Below are 14,146 nucleotides of genomic sequence, written 5' to 3'. Positions count from 1 at the left end.
GAGTAATTTCCCCCCTATTTTTCTGAATATTTTTTCCCTGTTTTTCTTTTTTTAAATTATTTAAAAAAAATTTTAATCAGTAAAACAGAAAAAAAATATTCAGGAAAAACGAAAAAAAAATTACTAAAAAAAAACACAAAAAAATAAAAATAAAGCTCCCCCAAAAAAGTAAGAAAAACAGATTTTTTTTCCCCCAAGAGAATTCAATACGCTTCCGTAGTGCATAAACAAAAGCTACAAATAAATAAATCTACAAGCCCTGTACTGAAATTACTTTAACTTCCAAGACTTGAGTAAGTTACGTTTAATAATCGGAAAGTTAACTCAAGTCCAGCAAATGAAGATTTTTACCCAAATAATACTGCACAATGCGACTTTGTGTTCAAATACTTGCACTTTTACGCGAATATCACTGCAAGCGAGAGAACATTTGCAGATTTATGTGCCACATCAAAAACAAAAAAAAACAAAAAAAAAATCACATTACATCTCTGCAGGTCCCGACTCCTGATCGATCGGGCAATTAAATCACGGCAAACGATTTGGCTCGCCGACTCCAGTTTGAAAACCCGCAACACTGAACGTTGCATACTCGTTGCGACTTGGAAATAAATATGCACGAATAGCGAACATTTGCGCAGCTCGCCCATAAAAACGCAAACAAAGCATCAGGCAAAGCAGATCTTTGCGCATATTGTCGACAGAGTCTCACCATGAAAAGCGGAATGCACATCCAGCTGTGCGTTCCCTTGCACATCCATGTTGTTGTTATTTGGACGTTGGCGTGATTGCTAATGGATGTCATGTATGCATTACGCGTCAACACGCACGGCTGAGCAAAACTGCAACCGCTCTGCATCACCGCGATGCTGCACTCAACCCAACACTCACACTACTACGCTGTCTTACCGGCAGGAAAGGTTCCGAAGTGGGAATAATAGAAGATCCCGGTAGAAATCAAAATTTTAAGCGTCCAATCTTGGGTGGTGTCGTCGCAGTAAATCAACAAAACGCACGCACGCCGAGCGCTGCAAAAAATAAAAGACCGCTTGCTTGCTGCTGTCAGGTTGGCGTTGGGAAGCAGCCCACCGCTTCCTGTGACGTCACAGCCAGCCCCGCAGCTGCCGCGTGCACGCGCGCACACTAAAAAATGGCGTGAACGCGCGCCCGTGTGGCGTTTGTGCTCATTCATAAATAACGCGCAGGCAATGTGGAAAAATCATTTTTTAATGTGAAGGGGAGGGGGAAATACGCAAAAAAAAAAAAAAAAAAAAATACTGCAACATAATTATCAATAAGTTTACATATCAATGGTACATTTATTTATTATAATTATTACAACCCGGGTTGCAAATCTGGACCAACGTTAGTTTTGTCAGGAGTAGATGCTAGCAGTTTAGCTAGCTGGAATTGCTAACCAAGAGAACACTTACTTATGTAAATAAATAAAGAAACAAAAATAATTGTTGTAATCTGATGAAAAAAGAAAATAACCGTTTTGTTTGTCGTGTTCTTTAATCAAGTTGGGAAAAGATAAAAATGTCATTTTAGGGGGTACATATTTGGTATATATATATATATATATATATATATATATATATATATATATATATATATGAACTATTTCCAATCATTATTTTCTCTTTGTTTGTTTGTTTAGATTTGGTCCCAGGACAAGTAAAATTTTTTTAATAAATTTTAAGTTGTATTTTTGTTTGTGGATTATTTAAAGTTTGATGGGTGGGATGTAAAATGACCCCCACTTCTGGAAAGACGTATATCATCTATAAATGAGAGAAAAATGAACTTTTCGATGTTAGCTTGAGTGTAACGAAATTTGATATTTCATGTTGTGTATAGATGAGTATGAGATACATTATATGACGAGCCTACTATTGTACAGAGTCAAAATTGATAGAGAACGAGGATTACAGTATCAGATTTTTTTTTTTTAAGCGTAAACCGTGTTGAATGATTTATTGATGTCCCCCCCCCCCCCACTTTTAAAACAAGAAAAAATAAATAAATAAATAAATAAAAATAAAGAGACCGCTGCCAGAATGCAAAGTTTGAACAACACTGCCACCTTCTGCATTTTTTTGGAACATCATCATCAACACACTGTCGCTCATCAGACGTCAAGCAAAACTGATCTCTTTCATTCAGAACCAGACGCAGAATTGTTTCTGATGAATTTTAGTTGAGCACATGGCATGTACAGTATAGAGCTTAAATGTGGAGAATTTAAGCCAACTGCCTATGTGTATCTTATAGACTATTAACGCTCCTCTTATGTTGTGGGTCAAATTGACCAGTTTGAAAATCGTGTAAAAAAAATATATTTTTAAAATTAGGATTACATTAATTCTACGGAAGCATATTTAATTCACTTGTAAAAAAAACAAATATATTTATTTATTTTTCCTAGTGTTTTTTTGTTTTTATTAATATTTTTCAGCTTTATTGATGTTTTTTTTTTTTTGTGGGTTCTTCACATTTGATTCCCTGCCCCCTGTTTTTCTCACTATTTCGTTTTCTTCTTTTCAGATTTTTTTCTTGGAATTATTTCCTATTATTGTTATTAGTATTATTATTATTCTCCCCCCCCCCCCGGAACACAAAGTAAGCCAAACAAAAAACAGAAAAGAAATGCAGAAAATAGGGGCAAAAAAATAGTTACATAAAAGCCCCATAAATTACTCAGAAAAACACAAGTTATTATTATTATTATTATTATTATTCCCCCACCACCCACACAAAGCAAAACAACAACAACAATAATTTTTTATTTTTTTTATTATTATTAATGTTATTATTAATTATTATTATTATTATTATTACTATTATACTATTCTGATGGCCTATTTTTTTTCCTCATAAAACAACAACGTCAACAACAAAAACCACCACTTTTTATAATACTTTTGTAATTAGAGAATGATTGATTCGTAAATCATTTTTGGGAAGAAACTCACAGAAGAAGGTTAAAGATTGATGATGATTTAATCTGTCAGATAGAAAAAAATAATAAAAGTCAATGTGAATAAAATCTGTTGAATTTGATCATTCTGCATAACAAAAGTGTTTTTTTTTTAAATCAATGACTTAAATGAAATTGCGTGTGCTGACTATGAAGAAAAACCTTAGCATTTATTATCATCAAAAATATAACTGCAGGATCAAAAGCTACAAAAAACAATATATGGAGATAAATACAGGCGACTCTCACAAAGTGCAAATGCGGCCCACGTTTTCAGACTGAGCCGTGAAGAAGGTTGGGAATATTTTTCTTCCTTATTCGAATCATCTTCATCATGTTGCGATCTGCGGAACACAAAACAAAGTCCGTCCCGTGAAAACAAAGAAAAATGTGCAATTGCAGCTTCTATTGTTGCGGAATGCTGGCGATTTGGCGGTTCACTATTCACCGAATCACTTTTTTCTGTGGAGCATTTTTTTTTTTAATACAATATTTGTGCCCGATTTCGCTATAAGCTCTGGCTACGTATGTGAAGAAAGAATAAGATGGAAAAACAAAAATGCGGAAAATACCCTTTCGGCTTTTATTGCACTTCCTGATACAGTGTCGTCGGTGTTTGAAGTTGTTGTTGTTCCCTCCGCAGCCGCTGTACAGGAACTCGTGACAGCGCTTGGTTTTGGGATGGTAAGCAAACCTGCGCACGCTACCGTCGCATGTTCCTAGGTCCACGGGTTCCAAGCACACATCTGGTAGGTTCGCATCTGGAAATCAAGCGATGACGTTAATCAGAATTTCCGTCAAGATCTGATTTGGACAAAGTGCATCTCTCTGCTGAGCTATCGATTTGAGAGTCTTGATCGGTTTCTGTTCAGACTATCAGCACCTTATGGAAAATATTAAAAAGATGTAAAAAGTTATGTCAGTAATATGAAACAAATTGTCCTAACAGATTTCCACGATTCAATGTGCTGTAATATTAAATATAACTTGTGGTGTACCGCAGGGGTCTATCTTGGGACCCAAGCCTTTTTTTTTTCCTTTCTTTTTTTTTTTTTTTTTTTAATACATTTTTGGAATTTTAAAATGCTGTTTTTTGCAGATGACACAAATATTGTCTGTACTGGAGTGAGATTAATGATGGCCAAAAGTCAATTGTTAAAACTATCAAGTAAATTATCATTAAACCTTAATAAATATAACTTAAGAATATCGCGTGACATCAGGCCAAAATCTTATTTTCAACACTTTCGATTGGAAAATCCTTTGTAAAAAAATTAATTTTAATAAATTAATAACAGTAATAATAATAATAATAACAATAATAATCATAATAATAATAATAATAATAAATACAAATAATTCCAAGAAAAAAAATCTGAAAAGCAGATAAAATATTCAGAAAAACAGGGGGGGAAATGCAAATCTGAAAAACAAAACAAAACTCAATAAAGCAGAAAAATATTAATTTAGAAAAAAGCACCCCCCCAAGAAAAAAAACACTAGGAAAAAAAATGACATTTTAAAATGTATTTTTACAAGTGAATGCAATATGCTTCTGTAGAATAGATTTAATCCTAATTTTAAAAATGTCTTTTTAACACGATTTTCAAACTGGTCATTTTGACCCACAACATAAGAGGAGCGCCACTGAGGAGTTGATTGTTTATATTCATGATTCATGAATATAATCATTCTACTGCACACTGAAAATGTAAATCGTGTTGTCACGTATTCTTCTGTCACGTTTTATAACTGTCGGCAAATTGAAAGGTACTAATATAGATCATCTGTAGCTTTGCATGGAGTTGTCACCACCACAAGAGGTCGCTGTTTTATGTGAGAAAAGACTTGGCTGGTTTGCTGGATGGATGGTTGGCTTTCCCAGAGCAATCCTTCTCTTTTTTTGCCCCCCCCCCCCCCACACGTTTTACTATTCACATAAATCTGACATCCCTGCAGTAATAAAACATTTTTTAGCAAAGGACATAAAGGACATGACATTGAGATCATGAGGAGAACCTAAAATGGAACATTTTCCCTTGTCAGGGGTCGTTGAACCCAAAAGTTTGAGCTTCAATGTTTGAAGTTGAAAAATTAAAAATAACGTTACCCTGTGAATGTTCCGGATCCGTGTTGTTGGTTTGCACCACAGCCATGTTGACCGTGTGCTCACCTGAGAAACACACACACACGACATGTCAATAGATATATTATGCGTATTTATCTAAAGATTGTTGATTGGTGTCATTTTGCAAGGTTGCGCAACTTGAACGTGAGGCGACGCGATGTCTTACCGGTTAATATGGTCGGTTGCACATCAGTGATTTCGCTGGCACTGGTTTGGACTTCAACGCTTTCTACTCCAAGCCCAAAGCAAGAAAAAAAAAAAAAGGACAAGTCAAGACTAGAAGCAATCTACAAAAGGTTTTGCAATGGTACGACTCACAAACATTAGAACACGAAAAAAAAAAAAAAAAAAAGGTTTTCCTGTCCATATTTAGTCCAAGGTGGACTAAATTGGTCACAGCCCAGAAGAGACGTTGCTGTTATTCCCCATTTTAGCTGACAAATAACTTCTGAGCTGCGTCTCAGCGCTTTGAAATCATTTAAATGCTAAATAATTTGTGAATGTGATTTCATGCTCATATATCCGAAAGTTCTTTGAGGTACAACTCTTTTGATGATGTCATCAACTCTGTGAAACTTCGTCTTTGCTGGCTCATTTTTAGAGCTTTATATAACACTGACGAACATCCCGTCGATTTGACGCCAACAAGTCACGTTTCATTGAACGTACCTCGTTTTTGACATTTGGCCCGGCACTCGCCGATTGCTCCTGAGATTGTTGGTGTTGCCAAAACAGCCGCCGTAATTCACATTTAATTCATTAATTCAATTTCATTTTTAATTAAAAAAAAATTAATTAAATGAATTACTAATTGTAATGTTAAATTATTACAATTATTATTATTATAATTATTATTATAAAATTATATTATATTATTGTAATGTTAATTATAAAATTATTAATTATTAATAAATTATTTTAATGTAATGTATCAATTATTTAAATTGTAATTTATTTAAATATTTAAATTATAATTTATAATAATTGATATAACGCTGACGATCATCCCGTTGATTTGACATGAACAAGTTGTTTCAAATTTAATTCATTTTATTAATTTAATTAACTTAATTTCATTTTAAATTAAATCAATTAATTGTAATGTTACATTCTTCTTCTTATTATTATTATTATATGATGATGATGATTATTACTATTATTATTATATTATAAAATTATTATTGTAATGTTAATATTAAAATTGTTAATAATTAATTAATAAATTATTTTTAATTTACCGAATGAATTAATTTAAATTTAAATTTATTTAAATATTTAATTTATTTAATGATATAACACTGACGAACATACTGCCGACGTGAACAAGTTGCGATTCAAATTTAATAAATTTATTTAATTAATGTTATTAATTTAATTAACTTAATTTCATTTTTAATTAAATCAATTATCAACTGTAATGTTAAATAATAATAATAATAATTATTATTATTATTATTATAACATATTATTGTAATATCAATTATTAATTAATACATTTTAATTTAATTTTTAATTTAATGTATTAATTAATTAAAATGTTTATTTATTTAAATTTTTAAATATTTAATTAATTTATTGAATTGATATAACCTGCGATTGGCTGGCAACCAGTCCAGGGTGTACCCCGCCTACTGCCCAAAGCCAGCTGGGATAGGCTCCAGCACCCCCCGCGACCCTTGTGGGGAGCAAGCGGTAAAGAAAATGGGTGGATGGATGAAATTGATATAACGCTGACGAAACATCCCGTCGATTTGACGCGAGCGAGTCGCGTTTCAGCGAACGTACCTCGTTTGTGACATTTGGCCCGGCACTCGCCGATGCTCCTGAAATTATTGGCGTTGCCGAAGCAGCCGCCGTAATAGAAGCGCTTGCACTGCTGACTGCTGCCGTCGTAGAAGTAACGCGTCACCAGGCCGCGACACGGACCTTCCGCTTCGGGTAAGTGACACGGGTCTTTATCGTCTGCCAAGAGAAGAAAAACAAGCAGAAAAAAATAGTGTCACAACAGAGAAATATGAAAGGAAGCAACCATCCTACCATCCTGCTGAGATGGGATTTACATGAAAAGTGACGGCAATCTTTTTTTTGTGGTGCTCCCAAGTGTCACAATTTGAAGATGCGTCGTGACAGCAACAGAAAAGAAAAAAAAAAACAAAAAAAACACAATCAGACATCATCACAACTCTGCCACATGTGGATAAGAATAAATAAAAGCAAAAAAAAATTGAACTATTTCGGGTATTTTTGAGGACAAGACTTAGACGTTAATGCAATACAAAATACAATAATACAAAATATTTTGAGTTGCTTTGTAATGTTATATATATATATATATATATATATATATATACACACACACACACAAACAATATTTTTTTAAATACATAAAAATATTAGAATGCAACTCACAAAATTTTGTATTATATCAATGTCAAAACTGTATATATGTTTATATACTTATACACTTGACATGTATATCATAGAAAATATTGCGAGTTTAATTATTTTCAGAAAAAGTATCACATTTAAAAAACGAAAAAAATATATTCAACAAAGGGGGGAAAAAAAATACATAATATATTGCAACTCACAATATTTTGTATTGCCATAAATGTATATAAGTTGATATGCATATAAGCTACGCTTAACATAATACAAACTATTTTGAGTTGCACTGTAATATTTTCAACAACTCAATTTAAAAAAATATATATACAAAGAATATTTTTTTAAATACATAAAAATACTAGAATGCAACTCACAATATTTTCTATTATATTAATGACGTAAGTGTATTTATGTTGATATACATATACACTTATGTTTATATAATAGAAAATATTGCGAGCTTCATTATATTTTCAGAAATTTAAAAAATGAAAAAATAGATACAGTAAAGAAAAACAAAAAAAATACCTAAAAATATAAGAATGCAACTCAGAATATTTTGTATTAAATTAATGTCATAAATTAATATATGTTGGTATACTACTACTACTACTACTAATAATAATAATAATATATTATATAGGTATTAAATGTATACACGTTTATACATTATTATTATTATTATTATTATTATTATTATTATTATTATTATAATAGAGGAGAACTCCAATAATAATATCACAGGACTCCAATAATGTAAATGCTTGGCAGGTTGCATGACAGAAGCTAACTTTCAATCACAGCAACAGTCGGCAGCAGTAATATGAACGAATCAAATATGTGTGTAAATATTTATAACGTGGGCCAGTGAGGCGGCAGCATTTTTTTTTTTTTTGATGGCGCGTGTGTAAGTTGTTTCATTATGGATATGTTGTCAAACCCTGATAGCATTTGCACAAAATATGATTCCGGGTACCTTTTCGTGCCGGTCAACTTTCTGTCATCAGCGCCAAAACCGATTAGTATGTAAATTGTGGAGTGATCCCTCTGGTCTGGCTCCATTGGCACTTTCAATAGAAATCAAAATCCGGCTGTTGAGCAAGCACTTTAGAAGAACACACAATCAAAAAAAAAAAAAAAAAAAAAAGTGTTGATAGGTGCGCACGCACGCACGCACACACGGAAGGCCAATTTATGCAGATCAAAAGACGCTTGAGCGCCGACGGCGTGTCCAATTTGCATATTTGCTGCTGAACTTGACAGAAAAACTCAAAAAAGAGGAGGGGGTGGGGGCGAGGAAAATGGATGGATTGTAAACGAGGAGCTGATGTGATTCATCATTTTTGCTTTTGTGGATATAATTTACAAAGGACGCACTCGTTTAGCACGGCCTTCGAAAATATTAGAACTCAACAAAAATATCAACCTAACACTTTTGCTTTTGCTCCCATTTTTTTACGAGATGAGGTCAAAGATCTAAAACTGCTTCCACATACACAATACTGTATTACCATTTCTCTCAAATATTGTTCACATTGAGCACTTCTCCTTTGCCGAGATAATTCACCATTAGACACCATGATTAGTGCACAGTTGTACCTTGGACTGCCCACAATAAAAGGCCAGCGGCAATCAAACAAAACAAAAAGTGCACCTTTCAGAGTGACCTTTTACTGTGGGCAGTCGAAGGCACACCTGTGCACTAATGACGGTGTCGAATCAGCATTTTGACTAAGAGTGTGACGATATATCGAGACACTTTGTCTCCTGATGTATGGCGATATTTGTAGCCACTATAACAGCTCCATTGTTCGTGACTTATTGAGCAATTACTTTGGTGGGCCACTAGGGGGAGCTCCTCATAGTAGTGTACGCAAGCCTTCAGGCGAAGAAGACTCAATCAGCTTACTTTGACTTGTGTCATCTGTCCAGCAACTGACTTAGTTTTGCATACGTTTTGATGAAAAATGTGCACTATATCTTCAATTTGAACATTTTAAAACATTTTATGTTTCGACTTTTGATATTGATTTAATTGGATTTAATATATACGTAATTTAATTTATTTACTTTTGTAATGTTACATAAAAAAAATTGTGACAGTTTACGGTACGGTACTACGGTTTACGGTTTATGGTACGAAAAGAAACAATTTTCTCTAAAACTAATGAAAAAAATACAACTAAAATTCAAAAAACAGTTTTGTTAATGTAATAAAATAAAAACAAAAATGCTTTTAAAAAAAAAAAAAAAAGAAAAAAGAAAACTAACTGAAACTACATTTTAGGTTTACAAAACTAACTACAATTATAACAAAAATGTCCTGCATTTTAGTCTTAGGTAATTAATTTAATGCATGAGCCTTTGGGGATGATTTTAAATGTGATTTTTAGTAGATTGATTTTGGTATTAACCGGATGTTTGAAAGTGTGTCACGCGGAAGTGACGTCATCTTGCAGCGGCCAATAGAAAAGCACCTTCAGATGATGTCACTCCCATGCTGTTTTTTTTTTTAAAATATTGTGCAAAAGTAATACACATAAAAAAAACTAACTAAAACTAATACTGAAACTAACTAAAACTAAATTACAAGAACTAACACTAAAAAAACAAAATAAAACACCAGAACCACTCTGATAACTAAAAAAAAAAAAAAAAAAAAAAAAACTAAAAAAACAAAAAAACAAAAAAACTTTAAATGAAATAAAAACTAACTAAAATGAAAATTTGCAAAACTATAATAACCCTGGACCTGGCCAATATATCGATAATCGCGGTATCGTCATGTAGTGTGATAATCGTTATCGTGAGCCTTGTATCGCATATCGTACCGTATCGTGAGGTACCCATCCCTAATCTTGACATGGCACACCTATTGAGGTGGGGATGGATTACCTCGGCAAAGGAGAAGTGCTCACTCTCATGGATTCAGACTGGTCTGTGAACACTATTTGAGAGAAATGCTGCTATTGTGTATGTCGAAGCAGTTTTAGATCTTTGAGTTCATCTCATTAACAAAAATGGGAGCAAAACCAAAGTGTTGCGTTGATATTTTGGTTTCCCTTCAAAGCGACTCACCCGAGACAACGCAGGTTTCCCGGCACGCCTCCAGGCTCTCAAAGTTGTTGGCGTTTCCGCCGCAGCCGCCGTATTCAAAGAGCTGGCACCGACCCGCGTCCACGTTGAAGAAGAACCTGGCCCGCAAGGACCGGCACGGTCCCGGGTCCTCCTTCAGGGCGCACAGCTCGTTGAAGATGAAAAGCTCCGGTTGAGCCTCTGGAAAAAACGATTGACAGAAAAAAACAATCATTCAAGAAATGTCACAAGTATTAATTAAAAAGTCAGCAGAACATTGATGACGGGATGATTATGTTGCACTGTCCATAATTGTTCCTCATTGTGCAAAAATACGAGGATGTAATTGGGTCCTCCCCAATGTATTGTGCGGCAAGAGGCGGCGTTATTCATAATTGAGCCAAAATAAGCTCTTGGCAATTAAGCTTACAAGCATATTCATTAAACTAGAATTTGCCAGCCAGAAAAATTAATTCGCTTGTAAAACGTTCTCCAAAGATTCTTTTTGACTTTCCTTGACAGTTTTGTATGGAGGACCAAAACTCCCAAAATTCAAAATAAATAAATAAATAAATAAATAAAATAAAATAAATAAATAAGTCCAGTTTTTATTAAGTGAAATACATTTTCGTCTAGTCTTCATTTCTTGAGGAAAATAAAAAAAGGCTTTGATGCAGCTTCTGGTATGAAAAGGTGGCTTAAAGCAATGGAAGTCATTACAAAGAAAAAAAAAAAAACGACCAGCAGGTGGCAGCAGAATATAAGAGATCAGCCAGGATCATGTTGCAATACGCTCTTTTTGTTAATGTGAATGAACATTGATGAAACTTAACTATATTCTAATGCTAATTACTGCAAAATGGAAACAGATAAATATTTATTTATTTTTTTGCTGGCGAAAGAAGAGATTCTAATCTTTCTTTTGGTAGGTTCCATGTTTTCATAGCAATCAAGCATAATATTCCGTGGGCTTTGAAAAATCAGTCCAACTCCAGTTAAACAGCCGTGACTGAAAATGGCTGCGAGTTGAAGGTTTTAGTCTAGTCTAGACTAGTTTTAGTCTGGTGAAAATTGTGCGTTGACGAAATTATTTTTGTTTAGTTTTGTTGACGAAATTAACACTAAACGAAACATTTCAGATGAATGTGCGTCAACTCTGAAATACGACTGGTCAAATGACAACTTTCCAAAACAAAAAACAAGCCGATTTACAAAAACAGGGACACAATTCCAGGATTTCCCCCAGCGCTTTCTACACCCGGCAGGCCGCCCTCCTCCACCGTCAATTGCCGGTTAATGTTGCACCTGACAGTTGCCTGAGCTGCATTTTTGTTCCTAGTCCGTCCCTGACCACCATTTTAGATGATAAAAATGAAACCCAATCATTCAAAATTGAAGCTTCGAGGCGCTAATCTTTTCTTTTTCTTTTTTTTTTTTTTTCCCTCCGATGAGATTTGACTCCCCCTCCTGAAAATATGAACAGCCTCTGTTTCATCCATTTATAATAGAAGTTGTTGCCACTGGCATGGGGCCCTCAGTGGCCCTTGTATTTCACTTGCTTCCGTTATTATTTTTTTTTTGTTTTATCATGCAACCCTAAAGGAACATCTCGAAAAGTTTGGAAATGAAGTTTAACCTTCTTGCTGAGAGAGCGAGCGAGCGAGAGAGAGAGAGAGAGAGAGAGAGAGAGAGAGAGAGAGAGTCGCCGGGCTGTGGACTGCGAGCAAAAGCGGTCGCCAAGGGAACGAGGCCGGCATTAGTGCAGCCTGTCAGACGGCAATTTATGACCTTGTAGTGCGTGTGGAGGAGGAGGAGGGCATTGGCCACTCATCAAATCCTCCCGGTGAAGCCTGCCTTACGGAATTAAGTATGGCGTCCAGTTTGGCCTGATGAGACGTTTTGCTGATAAATGGTGGGATCGAGCTGGTCCAGCACAGCAAAGTCCAACGCGGCCCAAATCTGGGTCTCGCTCGCTCTGCTCTCCCGTCTCGCGTAAACAAGCCTGCTAAATGTCCGTCATGGCAACACCAGCCATCATTTTGCTTCTTGTCATTGTCCTCTCTTCGCAAAATAAGTTATTATTAGGTTGTGTCTCAGGAACAGCAACAATGTTACCGGGTCAATTTGACCCAGGCGATATTTAACACATTGGCTCCCAGAAACGTATAAATACGTTCTATTTTAAATGTTTTAAGCATCCCAAAGACGGATTTTTACGTTACGTTTTTTTTTTTTTTTAATTCTAGAGCATGCAGAAGGCTTTTTTGTACATTTTTTTTTGTTTTTATGCTAGAGCTTACAGAAGGCTTTGATGCAGCCTATCAACTGCAAAAAACGCTTGAAGAAATGGTAGTTATTACACAAACGGACAGCAGGTGGCAGCAGAGCAAAGGAGATCAACCAGGACCATGTCCATAGCCCAAAAGTACTTGTCACTTTTAAAATGGGTCAATTTGACCCTTGCTATGGCGAATGTTCCGATAGCATTGTAATAAATATTTAATATTTCATTGAAAATATATTTATATTTAACTGAACCATTTTAATTGAGAAGTTTAAAATAGTAATCATTTGTAGGTTTTCAACTTTGAAATGAGTCAGTTTGACCCAAAGTAGGTTTTATGTTCCAAAAGTAATTGAAAATGTCACAGTGTTCACATTACAAAACTACCACAATAAACGTTATGAACCGTTTTTGTCGCACATTTGTCGAAATTACCCCATTTTGTATCGTCTCTTGTTGTGAATTTTGGGTCATTTTGACCCAGTGTAGCTCAATGTGCCAAAAGCAACCAAAGAAACATTTATTTTTTTACAACTCCTTATAACCTGTATGTTGCCAAATATGATGAAATAAACTTTTTTTTTTTTTTGGGGGGGCGCCGAGTTTGATCGCGAAAATTTCATTTCGCGAAAAACTGATTTGCTCACAAAAACGTGTAAATACGTTCTATTTTAAATGTTTTAATTGTCCCAAAGACATATTTGTACGTTTTTGTTTGTTTGTTTTATGCTACAGCATACAGAAGGCTTTGATGCAGCCTCTCAACTGCAGAGAACGGGTAAAAAAAAAAAAAAAAAAAAAGAAGTAGTAATTACAAAAACGTCCAGCAGGTGGCAGCAGAGTACAAGAGATCAACCAGGGCCATGATGAAAACAAGCTGTTTCCCCACAATTCTAACCAGATTTGAAACACAGAAATTTACTTTTTTTTTCCTGATGAAAGAAGAGACTCTAATCTTTCTTCTGGTAGACTCCATATTTTGAGAGCAATAGAACACAATATTGTGTGGGCCTTGCAAAATCAATCAAAATCCAGTCAAACAGCTAAGAGGGTTGCTCCAGTGAAAACGGCTGCCAGTCAATGAGTTAACTTGAAAGTGGGTCATTTTGCAAGTTATACTAAAAAAAAAATAAAAAAATGATTGCGTTTATTCACAGAACGTTCAGTGAGCTTTAAAAAAAAAAATAAAAAATATGTAAGTCGTAGCACGAGTGTGTTTAGTGATGAGAAAGGATTATGGGTGAGACGAAGATCCCCCTCCGAGGAGCTGCACTTTTAAATTGCAGTAAAT

General features: G+C 34.6%; 2 protein-coding genes across 4 annotated transcripts in view; both read right to left on the bottom strand.

Annotated features, from left to right (window-relative positions):
* calcrla (calcitonin receptor-like a) overlaps positions 1-1,086 on the bottom strand; it is a 32,714-nt gene extending 31,628 nt beyond the window's left edge. Inside the window, exon 1 of one of the 2 annotated variants that reach the window (XM_077537092.1) lies at positions 910-1,086. The gene's annotated coding sequence lies outside the window, so the exon portion shown is untranslated. Of the gene's footprint in view, positions 1-712; positions 746-909 lie in introns of those variants that run through there. The other variant, XM_077537093.1, reaches the window with a different exon arrangement.
* A 1,898-nt stretch (positions 1,087-2,984) lies between these two features.
* tfpia (tissue factor pathway inhibitor a) overlaps positions 2,985-14,146 on the bottom strand; it is a 30,959-nt gene continuing 19,797 nt past the window's right edge. For both annotated transcript variants that reach the window (XM_077537122.1, XM_077537121.1), the window contains 6 exons: positions 10,575-10,772; positions 6,894-7,070; positions 5,275-5,337; positions 5,091-5,153; positions 3,553-3,741; positions 2,985-3,324 (listed from right to left, as the gene is read on the bottom strand). In XM_077537122.1, coding sequence (XP_077393248.1) covers positions 3,254-3,324; positions 3,553-3,741; positions 5,091-5,153; positions 5,275-5,337; positions 6,894-7,070; positions 10,575-10,772 — 761 coding nt within the window. In that variant the 3' untranslated portion in view covers positions 2,985-3,253. The remainder of the gene's footprint in view (positions 3,325-3,552; positions 3,742-5,090; positions 5,154-5,274; positions 5,338-6,893; positions 7,071-10,574; positions 10,773-14,146) is intronic.

This window comes from Festucalex cinctus, chromosome 11 (assembly GCF_051991245.1).
Source record: "Festucalex cinctus isolate MCC-2025b chromosome 11, RoL_Fcin_1.0, whole genome shotgun sequence".
Taxonomy (NCBI): domain Eukaryota; kingdom Metazoa; phylum Chordata; class Actinopteri; order Syngnathiformes; family Syngnathidae; genus Festucalex; species Festucalex cinctus.
Note: the sequence above shows the minus strand (reverse complement) of the source record. Positions and strands in the feature narration are given on the sequence as shown.